At 40.3% G+C, this 22,757-nt stretch overlaps 1 protein-coding gene across 1 annotated transcript in view; it reads left to right on the forward strand.

The window, feature by feature from the left end:
* The window catches only part of LOC112119066 (protoheme IX farnesyltransferase, mitochondrial), a 161,149-nt gene that overhangs the window by 18,896 nt on the left and 119,496 nt on the right, over positions 1-22,757 (forward strand). The window contains exon 4 of the mRNA XM_024217612.3: positions 3,412-3,536. Within this exon, the coding sequence (XP_024073380.2) occupies positions 3,412-3,536 (125 nt within the window). The remainder of the gene's footprint in view (positions 1-3,411; positions 3,537-22,757) is intronic.

Consider the following 22,757-nt stretch of genomic DNA (forward strand, 5'->3'; position numbering starts at 1 on the left):
CAGAAAAATAAATTTTTGCGTGAACAAAGAACATAGTCTTTCTCTGTGAACAAGACCATGCACCTATCGCATGCGCACTCAGGACAAGGTCGAATTTTCGGCCTTCGCATTCAGTGCCTGGGGTCTTGCAGTCCAGATCAGACAAGCGGGACAGGACAGCGGAATTTGGGTAACAGGCTGACATGGTAAGCCGTAGACTTGTGGCTGATTAAAACTTTAATAATAGCACTGGCCTCCTTTCACGTTCAAAGCAATGCCAGTCCCTGCTGCCAGCAATCCGGCAAGCATGAACTCTGCCCCTGTCCCACCCCCTCGCGGCTGTCCCAGGGAAAGATCCCTGTATGCTGCTCCTCTCCCGCCTCCACCGCGTGGCTGTAAACCGCCGGTTACAGTTCTGTAAAGAAACAGGCAAGCAGTCCCAATACTAACATTCCCCTACCTAATTCAAAGCAGGTTACCATGAGCGACATCACTCTGATGAGGATTTCAGAGACGGAGAAAGAACGGATGCTTCGGGAAAGCCTGCAAAGACCAGGGCCATATGCCGCCATGCTCTGCAAGGCAATGATACCCAAGTACTTGATTGTCTCCTGGCGCGGAAACGTTTCCTACCACGGAGGACCCAATAAGGCCGCTCTCCCCAGGAACCTGATGCAAAGGCTTTCCAATTACCTCCAGGAGAGCTTCGTGGAGATGTCCCAGGAGGATTTCTGCTCTATCCTCGGATATATAGACCGGATTTTACTGTAGCTGCACTGGCAGGGACTAAACAGTAGAGCGCCTAGGGCAAAACAATCATGCTAAACCGGACGTTGTTAGATTTTTTTTCAGTAGTTGCACTGCCAAGGACTGAAACGTTAAGCGCCTAGGGCAAAGTAATCATGAAAAACCCATTGTTAATATTCCTGTTCTGTTAAAAATAAATGTTTACATGTTTAAAACACTTACTGACTGATCCTTCCCCTGATTCTGTGTCCGGGTTAACGCCTGGGGACGGTTGGTAGGGGATCTCTGTAAGGGTGATGAAGAGATCCTGGCTGTCAGGGAAATCAGCGTTGTAAGTGCTGTCGACTGCCTCGTCCTCCTCATCTCCTTCCTCATCTTCCCCGTCCGCTAACATGTCTGAGGAACCGGCAGTCGACAATATCCCATCCTCAGAGTCCACGGTCAGTGGTGGGGTAGTGGTGGCGGCCGCACCTAGGATGGAATGCAGTGCCTCGTAGAAACGGGATGTCTGGGGCTGGGATCCGGAGCGTCCGTTTGCCTCTTTGGTCTTCTGGTAGCCTTGTCTCAGCTCCTTGATTTTCACGCGGCACTGCATTGCATCCCGGCTGTATCCTCTCTCTGCCATGGCTTTAGAGATCTTCTCATAGATCTTTGCATTCCGTCTTTTGGAGTGCAGCTCGGAAAGCACGGATTCATCGCCCCACACAGCGATTAGATCCAAGACTTCCCGATCAGTCCATGCTGGGGCCCTCTTTCTATTCTGAGATTGCATGGCCATCTCTGCTGGAGAGCTCTGCATCGTTGCCAGTGCTGCTGAGCTCGCCACGATGTCCAAACAGGAAATGAGATTCAAACTGCCCAGACAGGAAAAGGAATTCAAATTTTCCCGGGGCTTTTCCTGTGTGGCTGGTCAGAGCATCCGAGCTCGGACTGCTGTCCAGAGCGTCAACAGAGTGGTGCACTGTGGGATAGCTCCCGGAGCTATTACCGTCGATTTCTATTCACACCTAGCCTAATTCGACATGGCCATGTCGAATTTAGCACTACTCCCCTCGTTGGGGAGGAGTACAGAAGTCGAATTTAAGAGACCTCTATGTCGAACTAAATAGCTTCGTGGTGTGGATGGGTGCAGAGTTAAGTCGATGTAACGGTGCTAAATTCGACATAAACTCCTAGTGTAGACCAGGCCTAAGGCACTGGACAGAGAGTCAGGAGACATGAGCTCTATTCCCAGTGCTGTCACTAACCTGCTGTATGAACTTGGGTAAATCAATTCACTTCTCTGAGACTGTGTTCATTTCCACCTTCCTTTTTCTTGTCTATTTCGATTGTGAAGCATGAATTTTCTTAGTATCTATTTGTAGAACAGTGAGACCATGTTCTTGGTTAGAGCCATGGTGAATAAAAATGATTTTTAAAAAGATTTTGTATTTAAATATAGTAATAAAATAAATTAAAAAACAAATTAAATTTATTTTTTAAAACTGGACCTATATAAAATTTAATTTGAAATTGGCCACCTATGCTAAGGCCTAACATATTATAATCTGTTAAAATCATTTAAATTAAATACAAAAAATAATATTAAGTAGTACATATTTGCTGCTAAGTTTCAAAGAAAGTCAAACCACTGAACTGATGGAAATCACTGGCTAAGCATCTGGAAGCAGAGTTTGTTGAAGGGCTAAACCAGTTTTTGACAGCAATATAGCCTCTTCTGTAGGTGCAGAGAGACTATTATCTTCATTTCATCTTGTTCAGTTAGTTTAGTTCAATGGCTAGTTCATCCAAAGTTAAGTTGTGAGCTGAAGAAGCAGGAAAGCTTGTTTTCCTTTTCCAGTCTCTGAATGAAACCTACGCGTGAGAGTTTGAGATCTACTAGTTCTAAAATTCTGAAAAGCATAGTGACTAGAAATAATCAGGGCAGTTCCTTAACTGCACCTAACACTTCCTTTAATAAAGCAGTTGGTTTTAAATGGAAAATTTATTTTGATAAACTTTTTTTCTTGTGTATCCAGAACATGTAAGGTAATTTTATTTAATAACAATAACTAATAAAACTGTTTTTCTGCATTTTAACTTAATTTGAATTTCCATCCAAACAGAGCTTGGTACCAATCACAAGTAAAAAATTAATCTACTAAATAATATTGTATAGGGAGCCAGGGCATCCACTGCATTATTCACCATTTTCTAACATTATAAAAAATGTAAAAATTAAGAAGCTGAATAAATGTAAATTTAGCGATCTAATGCTTAAATGTGTATAGATATGGGTATCCAACTGGTTAACAAAAAGAATTTAGTGCAAAGGCTATATTTACTTACAAATCAACATGTCGTATTGGTTGCCAACCAATGAGACTCAACCTTTCTCTATGCAAATAAAAAAAATACAAATGCAAAACATGATTAAAATGAATGATTTTCAATCAAGGCTTCCTGCTTACTGGGATTTAAAGCATGATTAAAATTGGTGATTTGAATTGCTTTGACTTCAATAACTCCACCCTGCTTGGAGCCTGTAAGCGCTACTGTGATGCAAATAATTAATGTCAGAAGTAAACCTGTGGAGTTCTTATGTTGTTCTAAAAAACGGATCTGTAATGGTTACGTACATAAAGGAGAAATGACTTATTGTTGGAGCCATGCTAGTAAAACATACTGTGTGCTTTTGTGTTGCAGCTCTGGTTGTGAGTACCGCATCTGCTGGGTTTGCTATGGCTCCAGTCCCTTTTGACCTAACTTGTTTCCTGCTTACCTCCATTGGAACTGGACTTGCTTCCTGTGCAGCCAATTCCGTCAATCAGGTGAGCCCATCATCTTTTAGCTTGAACTGTAAAGTGATGTTGTCTTAGCTCCAGAAATATTTCCATGGACTCTAGGTGAATATGGTGATATGAGGGGAGCTGTGTATTCTGTATGAGTTATGAACACCTAGAAGTTGCACTACAGAACTGTGTATATGTTCATGTATCGATAATCAAAAATATAGATCCCAAAAGTAGTTGGCATACTCAAAAATGAGCTGACAAGATTTCCAAACCTCAAGGCAATATTGTTAGTGTTGGTAGTATAAAAAGTGCACCACTGAATGAGGTGAGGTGGAATTGCGTAGTGGTTAGAGTATGGGAATTGGGACTTCTGGGCTATATCCTTAATTCTGCCATTGTCTTACTGTGTGAGCTGTATCAAGTCATTTAAGCCCCAGTCCTGCTTCTATTGAAGTCAGTGGGAGTTTTGCTGTTTTCTTCAGTGGACTCAGGATTGGGTAACCTATGGAACCTATGTTTGTCAGTTTCCTCATCTGTAAAATAGAAAACTGTTTTGAGATCTTCAGATGAAAGCGCTTACACAGCACATAAGAATTCTTCTTAAAACTATACTTTTATACAAAGTACTTTTCTCTCTTACAGTGTACATAACTTGTACAAAATAAGTATAGATCTGAATAGGAAAGTTGTCTCTTAGGCTTGTTTAAGTGCCTGCAACTTCCTCAGTGTTGATGCAATGCAATTTTGAAGATGTGCCACCAGCCTTCCTTTCTTATTCTTCTTTTATATCCCATACTTTTGTAGTTTTGCCTATATTCAAAATTCAGTTTGTACCCTAACAGAAACAGCTGAAATGAATTGACAGCAGGTTCAGTTTCCATTTTGAACTGAATGCTGTAGGGCTAAAAAGAGAATTGAAATTTTGTTTGGAGGCTGTTGCTTAATCTGCCTTTTTTAAGATTCCGGTAAATGTTTTAGAAAATGGATATGTATGCACCAGGGATTGATTTCACAGTTTTCAGCTTATAGATATTCCTTATTAATATGTTTTGTCTCAAAAGTAGCCATTTTAGAAGCTATTTGTAAACACTTGGAATAGCTGAGAATGGTAAGAATGCCATAGTGTACTTTGGAGTCCAAAGCTCTGAGGGCAGCTACTTTTATGCAGGAAAGCAAAGGAATAAAAGTTTATTACAAAGTCAGGGAAATAGCTGTAATTCAGGACATTGTACAACAGTGGATCTTTTTTTACTATAGTTTCCCCCCCTCTTGTTGAACCTCAGAAGGTTTGTGTGGAGAATATTTAGTATTGTGGCAAGCTAATGCTATTCTATGTATGGGATGGCGGGAAGTCAAACATAGGCATGAGACTGAGATTTAACATCTGTTCTATAAAGGCCCATTTGGTTGCTAGCATCATAAATTATTGGTTCAGATTGCAGCAGATGGGCGAGGACTGTAGGGAGAGTTGAGACTGGAGAGGGTAGCATTGAGACCAAGTTTGACAGGAAGGACTCGGCGGCTTCTGAGAAGGAAGTCTGAACCAAGATGTGTAATAAGACTTTACTGTGCTTGGGAGGGTAAAGAGGGCACCTCTAGATGCCTGCCAGCAAATTCATAAGTTCTGATGTGTGTTTCTCTGGGGCAGAATTTACAGTGGGTCAAATATGATAATACCTGAGGCCATCTAAAAATTGTGGTCTCCATTACATTCCAGCATCTTCACTATATTATTGATGGTGTAGGTAGTGATACCGATAGGTTAAGTTGCCAGACACGGTGGAATATAAGATCCTTGTTAAGCTGTTTATAACTTTAACCATTTGGGCTGAAACTGTTCATGCTGGGCGTCTGCCTCGGGCTAATTTTTTAGTATCCGCTCAAATGATCCAACTGTTTTTCATAATGAGGTTTGGGGAAAAAATGTTGTTTTGCCCATGTTAAATTGTTGCACTCATTGAGAAGCTCTAGTGCCTCCATTCTTTGGAGCAGGGACTTGAAATTTGGCAGGAGAGGGGGTGATGTCTATCTAGGATGTGTCTTTTGCCATCCCTATGAAAATCTGTCCACATCTGGCAAAGCTATGAGCCTCTGAAAAGCGAAGTTCACACATGTTCAGCAGAGACAAAGAACTATGGGGAGGCAGGTGAACAGGAAAGGCGCTGTGTCAGTGACAGGCTGGAGAGGCAGAAGGGGTCAGGCCTGAGTGGGGACAAGGACAGAGGGGTATGTAACCACTAGAGCACATTCCCCTGAGAACTTGGAACAGAACCCAGGTTTCCTGAGTCTCAGCATTCGTCTGGTATCAGTCAATAGCTGTGAAATCCACTGGCAAAGTGAGTGTCTTATCCCTCTCTAATGCTGATCCACAAAGAGGATGACAACCTATGACTGTTATCAGTTATTCTGTTAGTTCAAATGGCAGAGGTCTGTGATGGATCTGAAGGTTCTGACCCTGATGATGACGATGGGGTAGTCAATATGGTTCCACATGATGAAATTTCTGTGTCTTCTGTTAGCCATTTTTGGAAAATACACATACAAACATACTTTTAAAAGTATGTAAAGGTAGCAAACTGTGTTTTGTGCCCCCATTTTCTTCTTCTAGATTGTGATAACTGATTTTAAATACTATATGGCTCTGCTTTGTTTTCCAGATCTCACTGGGGGGAGAATCTACTAGTGGGAATGTTCTGACTGAAGACTTGTTGTGATGTTGCTGCTGTTAAATTTCTGATCTTAGCTTATTTTCATTTTAGATCTGTGATTAACATTTTGAATATTGTTCGATCCTGAGGTCAGTGTTAAGGTCTGGAAGTGCTGTAGAATCTGTCCAATCCCAGCCGCCATTTCTGTGTCCACCATACGCTGTCCATGCATCAGTCACATTACCTGGCACTGAGCAGTGGAACAGTTCCGTATAGTCTCTCTTTTTCTTACTGTGGTGCCTCTGGCCTCTTTTTTTTTTTATAATTTTTTTTGGGGTGTGTGTGTCTGTTTTCTGTTATTCCTAGTGCACAGAATGGACTGCTCTGGGGATGAATCAGGGTTATATAGTGGAGACTGTTGGCTGTACGACCCCAGGCTTATTTGTAGCAGAAGTTGGAAGGTGTATAGTGAATGAGGCAGGGGAGGAAGAGGAAGGATAGTACAGTGGTTAAGGCAGTTGAATACTGCCCAGGAGAGCTGGATTTTATCCCTGCCTCTGCCAGATTTTTTATGATGCTGGACAAGCCACTGTCTTAAACCAAACTTTTCAGAGGAAGTCACTAATTGTGTTCCTCATTTCTGGGTGCCTGACTTGAGACTGTGCTATATGATTTGCAGAAGTTCTGAGTCCATTTGGAAATTTATAATTCTGTCTTGAGAGGAGCTTTTCAATAGTGTGCAGTAAATAAGGCCGAGTTTAAAAATCGTGACTTTTTTTTAGAAGTAATACATTTTAAGGTTTTTATTTACCTTCCAGATTTGAACCTTTAGGGGTTACATTTTCAAACTTTTTTCGGCAACCATGTGAGGGCTAGAAACCTTTTTTAATAACGAAAACTGAGATTCTGAAGTAATCACTTGACTCGAGTAGCTGGGGCTTTAAGAAAAACACCAAATAGTGCATGAGGTGTCAACAGCACAATTTCCATTATTTATAGATCTAGCTGAAGAAAGGTATGTACTTATAAATTAGTTTTCCATCACAAGGAGTAAACTGTAACTGGATTTTCTGATGTAAGTAAAAATAATCAAATGTCTTCTATGACAATTCTGTTAAATTGATTGTGCCTTTTAGGTACAATAGAAGAAGCAGAGTGTAAAATGTTTCACGGTCCTGGAGAAAGAGTATTAAAAATGTTATAGAGTTAAAAATATTTTGGCAAATATGGCTAAAATATCTTTGAGGTTGGGATAATGTTGGGGAAAATGTGTGATGAGTGATCTAGAAAGTCATCCTAAAAAGTGTGTGATTTGTTTGTAGAAAATGTCTAGAGAAATATTTCAGACTGTTTTCTGTTAGGCACCTGTTTTATAGAAACAGAATCTATCAAAAAATTGTGGAAAATGTTATCAGGAGAGTTGCTGGTCTGGGTAAATAGTGGGAAAATTTGTCTAGTTCTGTAGAATGTGCAGTGGTCTGAAGAAATGAGCATGGTGCCATGGACTATAAAATAGTGAACTGCTGCAGAAAGGTGCTGAATACTTAGTGTGTCTCTTGTCCCTTACCAGTTGTTCTGCCTCTGCATCACTTTTCAATATCATAGTACTTCAGAATTGTATGTCTCACCTAATCTAGCATCTTAGTGGCATTCTAACCCAGTGGTCCTCGTTCTCTTCCACATCATACAACACTGCACTATATCTTTCACCCCTTCGGTAGTGTACTACAACATGTCACTGCTTTTCACTCCCACCTGTTCAAACTGCTTTCTTCCACTCTGTTTGTTTGAGTGCCCCCTCTCTTTTCCGGTACTGGAATAATTTAGAATTATTGTCTTCAGGTGCTCTCCATGGATCACTTCAGAATGAAAGAACACCATGTTGTGCAATGTTTTTAATCATAATAATAGAAAAAAAATCTTAACATAACTACCTAGGAACAGAGCATGATATTTCATTTCTAGTTTAAAGACATACAGCTTGTGATATGTAAGCCAACCATGCAAGCCCGAAAAACTCAGCATGAGCCAGTCTTATTGCTTGCAGTTCCAATACACAAAATAAATGGTATTTGGAAATCGGTCTCTTAAACACTGCATTTTAAATTTAAATAAAACAAAAACAATTATTTCTAATATATCACTTTCTATTATGCTTTTACATATTCAGAATGCTTTATCAAACATTAATCTTCACCCCATGTCTGTGCTATGTGTAGACGTTATCCTACATTTTACAGTTGGAGGAACTGAAATACTGAGAGAGGCAGTGACTTCCCTGAGGTTACATAGTGTCCAGTTAAGTGGACACTATGTGATCCCACAATATTCTACATGCTGATGTGAACGCTGAAGGTGTTTTCTCAAAACATTGTTCTATAGAAATAAACAGAACAAAACAAAAGGGTGGGGGAGGAGCGCCTGGGAATCAGCAGAATGTTGGCTTATTGTCAGCTTAGACAGGACTGAAATGTTCATTTATTTGTTCCCATATTTTACTAACTTTATCACACTGTCACTTTTTTCTTTGCTGTTTTTAATTTAGCTGAGTATCCCACTTTTTGCTTTGTAGGCCTTTTTCTCTGATCTTCTTGTGAAAGCTGAAAGCAAGATTTTTAGTATTGGAGTCTCTCAGATTTATTCTATGTAGAAAAATTGTCATTTGTGAGGCTTCTGAGATGTTAGTCTCTGATTTATGGTTGAGCAGATAAAACATGAAGAGATGTTTACAACACAATACAAAGCATGAAAATGTTAAAAGAATCATATGCACATTTTATAAGTCAAGTACATTCTTCTAAAATGGTAGCATGGTTTAAAAGTAGGAAAGAGGGTTGTAAAGATGAAAGCAGGATGTTTTAAAATGGTTTGAATTTAGTAACTGAAGGATCAAATGCTGTGGTTGGATTTTACTGATAGTACCTTGAAAAGGAAACAGGTGGAATTGAATATCTCAGCTAAAGTTATAAAGCAATTAGAAATAAAACAAATTCTTTAACACCGGGGAAAAGAACAAATCTAGGAGCAGTTAGCATTGCTAGCCCTTCAGGGTTTTGATCTTATGGGCACTGGTATTTAATAGCTGCAATGCTTATGCTTTTTAACAGCTGGCACATATAAAAGACTTGCTAATTTTTGTTCTTAATATAACATCAACATCACTTGACAATAATGATCTCTTAAACGCCTAGCCTTAAAGCAGAGGAAGGATAGTCTTGTGATTAAAGTAGTGGATTGGGACTCAGGATCTGGGTTCAGTTGTCAGCTCACACACGCCCTTGTGTGACCTTGTATAAATCACATAATCTGTCTCTATTTTAGTTCCCCATCTGTAAAATGGCCCTAGCTCACAGGTTCGTCAATGAAGACAGGTTCGTCAATGTGTGTGAGGTGTTTGGATACTACAGTGATTAGTGCCATGTAGAAACCTAGATAGACTGTCCCTGTAAATTTGTTCTTTACTGTTTTTTCCATCACCAGAAGGAATTTGAGGTCTTCATGGTGTGTAATAGGTTGCACTTCTGTAATACCTTGTCTTGAAGAGCATTCGAAGCATTATACAAAGGTTAATGAATTAATCCTTACAAACCCCCTTAGAAACAGGAAAATATTATCTCTCTTTTACAGAAGGGGAAACTGAGGCATGACAAGGTTTTATATTACTCTGTTTCTCATACACATTACGCTTCCATTTCCTGTTGTAGGTGCTAAAACTCGCTGTAGAAATCTGGTAGAGTCATTTTACAACTGTTCTTCTATTTCACTGATTAATCAGGAATGCCCATCATAGGGACTGGTAAGGAGACCCACCAAAATAGTTAATACCAGAATGGTAAAAAAATATCAGCTGGCTTCATCCTATTCATGTACAGGAGCCCTGGAACAATTTGTAAAGTGGGGGTGCTGAGAACCATTGAACCAAACTGTAAAACCTGTATCTGATGAAAACCACTTGAAGACAGGGGTTGTGGCTGCACCCCCAACACCAGCACCTATGTTCATGTATTTGTGTTTTTATATTCAAGAATGGCAAACTGATTTTTGTAAAGTACTTGTAATTTTCTGCGTCATGTTGTGGCATATAAGGCCTCGTAACAAGATTCAGTACAATGTAAGAAGCATGAAACAAACAGTAAGCGTTAACAGGTGATTTCAATGCTAAAAGAGACGCTATGAAAGAAAGAATGTGGTTGATTGGTCTCCAAGATGTATCAGGCATAACAGCATTGGATTAATTAACCAGTTACAAAAACATATTTTTTAAATAGTAGAAATAAGAAACATCAGGAATTGCAGTTATACTGGATACCTGTGCTGTTCAGGAAGAGGCAGACAGTTGGCTGCATGTCTCACACCACAGTGAAGGCGTATGGCGTCTCTGGTTTAACAACTCCAAACTTTGTTTTAGGTCTGTCAAATTGTAACAGTTCATCGTCTTCTTCTTCTTTCTTCAGATTTTAAATATTTGAAACACTGTTTATTCCCAGAAGGAGATGCTTTAAATATTAGCAAAAAGAGGTCCCAAAATGCTGCTTCAAAATGGGTGGCATGTGGCAGGTTTGCATTTTGTTAGGGTTTTTATTTACAAGGTAGGTATTTGTTTGTTTGTTTATGTGTAAAGGTTTGCTGTGTCAGGTTTTTAGGCCCTGACCCCGCAAATTGCTTTGTGCAAGGGTCTGCCCATGGGGAATGACTTGCAGGATTGGAACTTTAGTTTGTAGCATTCATTAGTCTATTAGAAGTAACTTCTGAGCAACTCTACAAAGAAGAAAAATCTTTTTTTTTTTAAAGGGGTAAGAGTTAAAATACACAAAGAAAACAGGCAAGGGTTAAATAAAAAGTCACAGGATACAAATAAATTAACACTCAGATTGCATGAGTTGGACAACTAAAAAGACAAATAACAAAACTCTAAAACAGCCCCCAAATGGGAAAAATAGTGTAAAAAAAAAAAAAAAGAGAGAGAGAGAGAGAGATGACGGGAAAAACAGGAATGAAAACTTGTGGTAGCTTTTACCTCAGACACTTTTCACTTGTTGTCTATTTAGATAAACTTTTTTCATAGCAAGGACCTGTTTTCTTATATATCTGAAAATACCTAGTATGCATTTTGGAGCAGTATAAGAATAATATAAATCATCATAATAGAATTACAAACATTTTCTAATGGGGGAGCAAAATACTTATTAGACCATCCAGTCCTTCGCCAGTAATGCAGGATTGTTCCCTGCAGTATATTTTTTCAAGAGTTCTGTGCAGTATACTTTTAAAAAGTCGCAAGTGACAGGTTTTTGCCACTTCTCTTGGGAGACAAGGTAGGTGAGGTAATATCTTTTACTCACCCACCTTGTCTCTCTAATATCCTGGAACCCACAATGCTTCTCTTGGGAGACTATTTCACAACAGTATTTCAGTAGAAATATCTTTTTACAAAAGAAAATAACTGTTTTTTTCCCCCGAACCTGCTGTACGAAACCAAATAGTTGAATAAATGTTCTGATTTAGTTCAGAGAAATCCTCAAAGTTACATGTTTCTAAAGCAAAGTATTTAATGAGAACTGTAGTGCCTTTCTTTCCTGCATGCATTTTGACTGAGGCCACTTCCAGCCACTTAGCGGTTTGTAACTTGAAATGAGGACAGCCAGCCAATCGGTTTGCCTTCTGCATTGTTCATCTGAGATTAACACCTGATGCATCTCTGTCTCTCTGAAGTTTCCTTTGTTTTGACTGAACAGACTGCCTGCAGCAGACGGCATTGCCTTTCATCTACCCCCAGTGATCAAAAGATTGTCAGAAGTGGTTATTAAAACCTGGTGTTTTAGCTCAGGGGTACAAGGTTGTCAGTGTTGGAGGCAGCCTATGATGTAATTTACAGTACACAATAAATATATGAGAAGTGCAAAACTGGAAGTCTATCTTGTGCTCTGAAGTGTTCTGATATATGCTGCTTTGATATTTTAACAGCTAGGAAACCTTCATTAGTGGTCATTGAGGATCATAACTTATGTCTCAGTGAGATGATTCATAATTGTAACTCTGCTAAATCGAGTCAGCTTGGAGAAATCCTTGCTATTGAGTAGGAATAGTTCAGTGAAGATGTATTTCATGAGCAATGAAAATGATGAGCGCTAATTAGAACCAACCTCAGAAAGAACAATAAATTTTAAATGCAGAGATTATCTTTCTGAATCATAAATTATTTGACCTACAACTGAAACTTGATAAAGGATCTTGGGAAAATATTATAAATTAATACATGCCATTGTTGGGAGAACTTCTCATATTATAAGCATCTCCTTCGGTGAGTGCTGTGAACTAGAAATCCACAGAGGGAAATAGACAAGTTCTGGCACCTATACCTAAAATTAGGGGACACGTTAGACCTGATTCAGCAAAGCATGACATTCACTTTGGACAGTGAACATAAAACTGGCCAGTTTCAGTCTTGTTTCTAGTTAGTTTCCCTTTATGGTTCTCATACATTAGCACAGAGTTGTAGAATTTTGAGAAAGTTTAAATGAAAAAGATTTTGTCTGGATTCATTTTCTGTTCACATTACATTTTGTAAAAATCAGTAAATAAGTTCAAGGTTTTTATTGTCCTTATTAGATAGTTGGAGCTATATTTTCCACATCAGAATATTGTGCCTCTTTTCTGGTAATTGTCTACTTTTTTGATATGATCATCGATTCCTGGATTGACAACGAATGATGTTCAGTAAAAAAAAAAAAAAAGTACAATATGTTAATTAGAAAACACATGAATTAAATTACAAGGGAGTCTGCATTCATTGGTAGGTGAAGGACAGTCTCAAACAATTACCATAAAAAAAGTGGATGTTAGGTGGGGAATAAATACGTTTTTATGTGTATATTCTGATAGATATATGCTTCCTAAATATAAACATCAAGAAAATGGCCATCTCTATTCTGAAATGCTTTCTTTTTGCCAAAATGTTATAGGATGGTCAAATGCTGAAACCATTTTTAAATTCTGTGCATAACTGAATCTGAGAGCTCACATTTTCATGATACAGGAAATGCAATCTTGTTAGCGCTTACTAAAATTTCTTTTTTTAAATATTGGGAGCAATGGAAAGTGGGTGGGAGGAGAAATAATTTACCTGCATGTTTGATCTTCAGGGAAACTTTAGTTGTGGAGTTCCCTTTAGATCCAGTGCCAGATTTCTCCTGGAAATAGTGATCTCAGGGAGAACAAAGGAATTTCAAAGGATTGAAATGATGGAATGTAGAGATAGCATCAGACAAAAGGGGAAATATAGTAGTTAATAAGATTTATCTTCCCTTGTGATCTGCACTGGCACTACCTTCCAAAACACATGGAACTTTTAAAATGGAAAGTGAAAATGTGTAGTTTTTATTTTGTACGCATTTAAGTAGCTGTTTGACATTTTGCAAATTGATAAGAATTTCTTTAGTACTGCAAGAAGGTATTAAGTTGTAGATGAGTTCATGAGCTAAACAGCCTTGGGGATGAAAGAATTAGTGAAATTTCATCCTGAATGGTCTTATATCTATCCGGTATACTGCCTTTGGTGAAACTGCGTACAGCCTTGAAAATGGCAGGTTAGCTGTGTACACTGTGTGCCTTAGGAAAAATAATGAGCATGAAGTGAGTTATGACTCACAAGGGTTAAGGAAAATTCTTCCCTGGCTCCAACTATCCAGCATTGCCCCTTTAGAGAATATATAGTTGAAACACAACTTCAGAGCAATAATATAATCCATTTCAATTTAAATTATTTAAAAAGAATAAAAAACCCAGAAATTTTTCACTGTTACTTAATATTATGTAATTGCAATAAAATTCAAAGTCTGTATAGGATTGTGACTACAGCAGAACTTATGTGCAGTGAAATCTGTGGTAGTGAGACTCCAAGCCATTTAATTTCATTTGATTATCACTACTTCTATAATAAAGCTTCACTCTGCTTTGTCATCACTACACAATCTTGTATTAGAACATGACTGTGAAGATTCTAGCGAGCTAACAAGCAAACATGGACATTATAAAGGTAGACAAGGGCAAACATAGACATTATACTGTATCTGAATTGTCCTTGTCTACATGAACTACAAAGTTATGATCAGCACTGAGTTAGCTAACATGATTCTTCAGTTTTCGAAGACAATAAAAATTTGTAGAAAAGACAAGACCTGTGTGGGTTCTTCTGGATTAATCCTCCTGTAAACCAGTAATCATTGCTTACCAGGTAGATATTAAGTTCATTCCAAAGAAATCATCTCCTTCTCTGCTCTAGTTGAGTGCAGGGGAAGAAGAAAAGTTGCATGCAGCTTGTGAGGAAAGGGGTAAGGAGGATCTTGCCACAGCTGTTCCCAGCATGGAATAAAGAAGAGCCAATTGCTACCGGTCTGTTTCCCACTCGAAGTGGAGTGGATCTCTCCCACATAGGTGGCAGGGCTTCCACAACTGCTGCATTGTCTTGTCACAATGAAACTCTACTTTAAAAACTATATTTGTGGGAGAGGGCAAAAAGCTAAGTACTAGAGCTGGGTGACATTTTTCAGACAATTTATTTTTCTGAAAAATACAGATTTGGGTTGTCCAAAATGTTTCTCAAATTCTTATTAATTTTGGCAAATTATTTCAGTGGGAAAAAAATATTCGTGTCAAAATGCTTCATTTTGACACTTTCAAAAATGAAACATTTTGATTTTCAAACTAGATGCACAAGGGGACTTAAGCACCATTTTATAAAACAGAGGAGGTGATGGTGGTGCCAGTGCCCCCCTAGTGGCCAAATGGTTAGGGTACTCACTTTGGATGGGGGAGATTCTGGTTCAAATCTCTAGTCTGGAGCAGGGACTTGAACCCTAGTGAGTACCTTAATCACCAGGCTATTGGCTTTTCTGGGATAGGTCCTCATCTCTCCTGTTGAAGATGTTCCACTTTGTATAAATAATATTCATTGGGCTAGTGAATGAAAATGACTCTATATTTATACAAAGTGGAACAGCTTCAGCAGGAAAGATTAAGAGATTCCCAACTCAGAATAGCCAATAGCCTGGTGGCTAGGGCACTCACCTGGCTTCAAATCCCTGCTCCAGGGAGGGGATTTAAGCCTGGGTTTCCCACATCCCTAACTACTGGGCTGCTAGGCATGGCAGGGAGGTGTAGTGATACCACCACCAGAATTTTTTGAATGGCACCTAAATCCCTTTGTAACTCTAACCATTCAGTTCCTTGCTTTTATTTAAAAAAATGGTTAAAGATCCCCCATATCTGAACAAAACATTTAGTTTGACCCAAAACAAAAATGTTTTGACTTTTGGATTTGGTCAAAATTCCAAACAATTTCAGTTTTGGGTTGACCCAAAAGAAGTTTTGGTTTTTTTGCAACTGCCAGAAAGCCAAAAAATTGGTTCTTCACACAGCTCTATTCAGTACCACTGTAGTTAATAATTTCCGTAGGGACCTAGTGTACATTCATATTGATATATTGTATATTTGGATGAGTTGCCATGTGTCCTCTTCGCTGACACTAATGGCAAAAGATCTAATGACAAATAGGTGCATGGATTATTTATTTGTTCCGTCTCTTCCCCTTCCCCTCTCCCCCCCCCCCCGTTACAATAATATCTGTTTCTTTTTAGATGACTAGAGAATTTAGTTGGCCCAATAGTCTGTTTTACACCCTTCAATGACATTATTCTTTTGATTCTCTTCAAACTCCATGGCTTAAGATAGTTAAGTCCCAGGCAGACTGTGAAGAGCTACAAAAGGACCTCACAAAACTGGGTGACTGGGCAACAAAATGGCAGATGAAATTCAGTGTTGATAAATGCAAAGTAATGCATGTTGGAAAACATAATCCCAATTATACATATAAAATGATGGGGTCTAAATTAGCTGTTAGCACTCAAGAAAGAGAGCTTGGAGTCTTTGTGGATAGTTCTCTGAAAACATCCACTCAATGTGCAGCAGCAGTCAAAAAAGTGAACAGAATGTTGGGAATCATTAAGAAAGGGAGAGATAGTAAGACAGAAAATATCCTATTGCCTCTATATATATCCATGGTACACCCACGTCTTGAATACTGCGTGCAGATATGGTCGCCCCATCTCAAAAAAGATATACTGGCATTGGAAAAGGTTCAGAAAAGGGCAACAGAAATGACTAGGAGTATGGAATGGCTTCCGTATGAGGAGAGATTAATAAGACTGGGACTTTTCATCTTGGAAAAGAGACGACTAAGGGGGGATATGATGAAGGTCTATAAAATCATGACTGGTGTGGAGAAAAGTAAATAAGGAAGTGTTATTTACTCCTTCTTATAATACAGGAACTATGGGTCACCAAATGAAATTAATAGGCAGCAGGTTTAAAACAAACAAAAGGAAGTATTTTTTCACACAACGCACAGTCAATCTGTGGAACTCTTTGCCAGAGGATATTGTGAAGGCCAAGATTATAACAGGTTAAGGAAAATTCTTCCCTGGCTCCAACTATCCAGCATTGTCTCTTTAGGGAATATATAGTCGAAACACAACTTCAGAGCATTAATATAATTCATTTCAATTTAAATTATTTAAAAAGAATAAAAAACCCAGAAAATTTTCACTGTTACTTAATATTATGTAATTGCAATAAAATTCAGAGTCTGTATAGGATTGTGACTAAAGTAGAACTTACTCTGCTGAACTTCTGTCAGAAGACAGAATACTGGGCTAGATAGACCTTTGGTTTGACCCATATGGCTGCTGTTATGTTAATTTGTCAGAAAGGTACTCCTAGGACTAGATAGCATAGCAGGTCATTGAGTCAGAGAATCATAGAAATGTAGGACTGGAAGGGACCTTGAGAGGTCATTAAGTTCAGCCCGCTGCACTGATGCAGGAACCAACAAATCTAGACCATCCCAGAGACGTGTTTGTCCAACTTCTTCTTAAAAACCTCCAGTGATGGGGATTCCACAGCCTCCTTTGGAAGCCTGTTCCAGAGTTTAACTACCCTTGTAGTTAGAAAGCTTTTCTTAATATCTACCTTGCTGCTGAGTAAGCCCATTACTTCTTGTCCTACCTTGTGTGGACATGGAGAACAATTGGTCACTGTCCTCCTTATAACAGCCCTTACCATATTTGAAGACTGTTATCAAGTCCCTCCAATCTTCTTTTTGAGAGTGTGATGAAGCTCTCTTTGACCTACATAATGTACCAGTGAATGGTTGCATTGTTGACAGCTTACCATGAAATGTGATGACAGTCGTACATAGTTGTCTTAACACTACAGTGTTTAAGAATTAGATTTCTGAAGGCAGTTTAAAACTGTCTCCTTTGAAACAGTGTTTGCAGACTATTGGGAATGCAGACTATTGCCTGCCAGAGTCTTGGTGACAACGTAGTTTAATATTAATATTGCAGTAGTGTCCTGAGGCCCCAGTTCGGATTGCTGTTCCAACATAGGAAGACATAACCTTGTCCTGTAGACTTGCATTCTGAGAAGACAAGCAGCATAAAAGGGAGGGGAAGAATGAGATAATCAAAATATTTTTTAAAATGCTTATGAATATGCTTATTTTCTTTCTCTTTTTAAACTATTGAGCACACATATTTGGTCTCTAGGGAGTGTGGAGGGAAACTCAGCAATAGCATTGTTTTCATTCTTTGTTGACAAATAAACCATAGAAATGTAGGACTGGAAGCCTTCCCTGACGCAAGACTAAGTATTATCTAGACCATCCCTGAAACGTGTTTGTCTAACCTGCTCTTAAAAATCTCCAATGATGGAGATTCCACAACCTCCCCTGGTCATTTTTTCCAGTGCTTAACTATCCTTACAATTAGGAAGTTTTTCTTAATGTCCAACCTAAATCTCCCAACTTCTTGTCCTGTCCTCAGTGGATAAGGAGTAAAATTTATCACTCTGTTCTTTATAACAACATTTTACATACTTGAAGAGTGTTATGGCCCCCCTCAGTCTTCTCTTCTCCAGACTAAACAAACCCAACTTTTTCAATCTTTCCACGCAGGTCATGCTTTCTAGACCTTTAATCATTTTTGTTGCTCTTCTCTGGACTTTCTCCAACTTGTCCACATTTTTCCAAAGTGTGATGTCCCAGACCTGGACATAGTACTCCAATTGAGGCCTTATCAGAGCTGAGTAGAGTGGAAGAATTACTTCTCATGTGTTGCTTACAACTCTCCTGCTAATACATCCCAGAATGATGTTGGCTTTTTTTTGCAACTGTATTGCATTGTTGATTCATATTTAGTTTATGATCCACTATAACCCCCAGATTCTTTTCTGCAGTACTCCTTCCTAGGCAGTCACTTCCAATTTTGTATTTGTGCAATTGAGTATTCCTTCCTAAGTGTCATACTTTGCATTTGTCCTTACTGAATTTTATCTTGTGTATTTCCATCATTTCTCCTGTTTGTCCAGATCATTTTGAATTCTAATCCTGTCCTCTGAAGTGCTTGCAACCCCTCCCAGCTTAGTATTGACCTCAAACGTTATAAGTGTGCTCTCTATGCCGTTATCCAAATAATTTATGACGATATTGAATAGAACTGGACTCAGGACAGACTCTCGTGGGACTCCATTCAATATGCCTTTCCAGCTTGACTGTGAACCACTGATAACTACCAGTTGTACATCCACCTTATAGTAGCTCCACCTAGGCTATATTTCCCTAGTTTGCTTATGAAAAGTTCATGTGAGATAGTATCAGTAGTCTTACTAAAGTTGAGATATATCACTCTACTGCTTCTCTCTATCCACAAGGCTTGTTACCCTGTAAAGGAAGGATATTAGGTTGGTTTGACGTGATTTGTTCTTGACAAATCCATGTTGACTGATACGTATCACCTAAGTTCCCTGTAAGCTGTGCAGCCGAGCAGCACCCTATTTATTGCCGCGCAGGCGCTTAGGGAACCCTCCCGGGGACCTGCCGGGGGAGGGGCGTCCCTCCCCTGTCCTCCATGTAGCCCGGCCCCCAACCTGCCGGCGTAGGGGTGCCCCTTCCCCGGCCCCAACTCACCCTGCGGCCAGGACCTGCTGTAGCTGGAGCGGCACAGACTCAGCTGCGGACGGATCAGGCCCCGGCACAGCCGGAGTGGCGCGGCCCGGGCCGACCCGGCCCGATCCCAGAGCAACCTGGACCCAGCCGCGTCCAGGGCGGCGCAGCCCAGGCCGGGCCCAGGCAGCCCTCCCCTGGTCTGGACCTGCTGGAGCGGGGGTAGGGGAGCCTATCCTGCAGCCCCAGCCCCAGAGCTCCCGCAGTGGGAACAGGCACCTTTTTCCCCCTCCCCCCTCCCAGCCCAGGTGCTGCTGTGGGGAGAGAGTGCTGGGGGACTCCTCTCTCCCTGCATTAGCTCCAGAGCACCCTCCTGCACCCCAAACCCCTCATCCCCAGCCCCACCCCAGAGCCTTCACACCCCTGCACCCCTATCCTCTGCCCCAGCCCTGGGCCCCCTCCCACAAGAACCCCTCGGCCCCACCCCCACCACATGAATTTTGTTATGTGCACCAATATGAAGGTGATGTGTCACACATCACCTCCATTTTGGTGCACATAACAAAATTCATTCTGCACATGGGTGGAAAAAATTAGAGGGAACACTGCTTATCACCTTATCATCTTCTAGGCGTTTACCAAATAATTGTTTGATCATTTGCTCCATTGTTTGCTCCATTCATCTGCAAAAAAGTAAGGATGTAAGAATATGAATTGTGAGGGTTGGATGGAAACAACCTGAATTGTGAAGTGGGTGAAAACTCAAGGGCCATCCATCTCCTTTCTGAAGATGACTTCACTTGGAGCCTTGTCATGGAAAGAGACAGGCCCTTTCTGGGCCCGTATCACTAAAAACTATCTCATAATGCATACACACAAGGGGGTCAAATTGAGGTTCCATGGGCAAACCTAATTCTGACATTTCCTAGCTTTTGAGTGCTTGACTTTGCAACCTTAATCATGTTTTTATCATAGTTTGTGTATGTGTGTAATTTCCTCATTTAAAAAAAATAAATTTCATCATGTGGCATCACACTGGCGCCCCCATGGGTCATTAGCAATGTTGGGACCTTTAGAATCACCACACAGATCTCTACCACTTGAGCTAATGGACTAACTAATAGTAGTAGTAGGTTGTTATCCTCTGAGGGGCCAGCACTAGGGGGAATGGGATACTTTGCCAGTTAATGGATATTTGCTTATAGCAGAGGAATGGTGAGACTGATCCATTCCAGGCTTGGGAGTGGGGAGCGTTCTCTAGTGAGCACAGACTCTTCTAGCCATTCCCTCCAATCTGTTCCTGTCCCCATACTATCTCTTCGCCACCAGGGCTCTGCATCCCAGTCCTTTTCTTCTCACTTAGCCAGTCCCATTTTCAGCTCATCAGCCTTCTTATCCCAGTTCCTGTTTCCTTGTCCGGTGAATCCTAGTTGCCCACTCTAGACTCCCCAGCCCAGTCCCAGCCTTCACTCTGCTCCCAGTCCCATTCTCCTTGCCCAGCCAGTCCTAGTTCCTAGCTCCTTATCCAGTCTGTCTCTCCTTCCTCCTGTCCTTTAGTTGCTCCCCCTCTGCCCATGTTCCACATCCCCTCTGGCTCCCAGTCCTCATCCAATATCACTAGATCCCCCACACCCAGATCCCTTGCCCCGTCTCTTTTCTTAGCCAGGTTCAGTTCTTTCCTTGCAAAATCCCAGTCTCCTTCTCCAGCCAGGCCCAGTGCCCTCCCAGATCACCATCCAGTCTATCTCGCCCTTCCCCTTCTTGGCTCCTTGCCCAGGCTCCTGCCCCACTATGCCCAGTCCCAGTTTTTCCCCTTCCGCATCCCCACCTACTTCCAGTTCATTCTACCTACTTCAGGCTCCTTGTCCCAGGCTACTCTCTCCTCTTCCCCCCAGGTCCAGCTCTTGTTCGCTCTGCATTCAAATCAAGTAGCTTTCTCATCTGTACTGCTTGGTCCCAGCAGGGGGGCATTGGGAGCACAGGAGAGGCAGTTCCCTAGCTCTCAGTTCCAGTGGCTGGCCCAGCCTGGCCCACAGCAGCCCAGAGCTGCAATTGCAAGGAATGTCCTCCTCCCTGGTGCTTCAGAATTTGCTGGTAAATGCCCCTCTGTTGGAGCCCAGAATAAGTAGCATGTATGGGAGGACCATAGTACTGGTCCTAAGAGTAAGATAACTTTGGATGCGTAGTTATCAAAAATACCCATTTACCACAAATGACTTTCTAAGGAGATTTTAAGCATAGAAGCAAATAGGTTTTTTGAATGATTGAACGGTTGATCCACAATCCTGGGCAGCAATCCATTACTTCTGCTTTTTGATGTCTATAAGGAAATTTAAGCCGGAGGGTAATTTTTATTTTCACATCAGGTTAGATGCATGAGTCAGATAAAATTGCACTATATGTATTGGAAGTATTAAATGAACACCTGAAATAAAATGGCAGAGGTTTAAAAAATGTACCAACTATAAGAAAAAATAAAACGTTGACTTCAAACCAAACAATGAAATCTGCAGATTATTCTGGGGCTTGATATTCCCATGTTCCATAAAGGTTTGATTTAAAAAGAGTCTGTTTAACAACCTTTGAAAACAGTCTGTGTGGTTATTTATATATATGTGTATATATATCTACACACACAAATAAAATAATGTACATTCTTGAAGTAAAACAGACTTCTAGCAGATGAAAATCTCTGTTCCTGTAATCCTTTTTTTAAGACTTGTTTCTTATTACAGTTCAGATTTATGTTGATAGTACTAACAGAGACATGACAATCCATTTGAACTTCAGAGAGTATCATAAAGGTGATAGGCTTTGAAAGCAAACACAATGGAGTTTGCTTCAAGCTCATTTTTATGTTCTGAAATGAAATGTTTTTTAAATATTAATATTTTACAAGATGCATTAGGAGTTAGCATAAGTAACTCTTGTGTTTATTAAATGGTAAGAAAGACAAAATATTTTCCTGGAAAAGCCTCCATTATAAAAATGTTTATGAGAAGTGTTCTTAGCCAGCAGGGCAACTAAGTTGGTAATAGAGAGCAAAGTTAGATGGTGAAGTTAAGGAATCTGCCATATTTAACTTACCGCTTGTGATGGTTATGGCTTGATTCCTAATGCGTTTCTATCATAGATTTTGCGAAATCCCAGACAGCGGAAGTTTTCTGGGTGGTGAACAGCCTGGTTAATCCTGGCTGTCTCCACTCAGTGACAGTTGAGTTTTTCTCACTGTGAGGAATTTTCATGTTACTTTGTGGATAAGATCACTCAAATCCTCCTGGGTAGCAGAGCAGTGTCTGGAAGGGACAAATGCAATATTTCCTCTGCTAGAGTTTCAACCATTCTTGCTTTGTGAGGTCTGATGGGGGAGCTTTTGAGCTGCAGCCTATGCATTGGACCCATGTTCTTCATGGTTGGTTAAAGCCCTTGGGGTGGAATATTAGGGCTACTCCTGGTGAGACCATCAGTGCCTCTCTTTGGAAGGGCAGGAGGCTGCCTCCCTTACAAAAATGAGTATTAGACTTCTACTCAAGAAAACCATCTCTTGATATGGCTCTTCTTGCCATTTATCCACCTATTTCTAAACTTCCGTTTGGGAAGGAAAGATAATTG

The sequence above is a fragment of the Terrapene carolina genome, unplaced genomic scaffold (assembly GCF_002925995.2).
Source record: "Terrapene carolina triunguis isolate 2854851 unplaced genomic scaffold, T_m_triunguis-2.0 Scaffold192, whole genome shotgun sequence".
Classification (NCBI taxonomy): domain Eukaryota; kingdom Metazoa; phylum Chordata; order Testudines; family Emydidae; genus Terrapene; species Terrapene triunguis.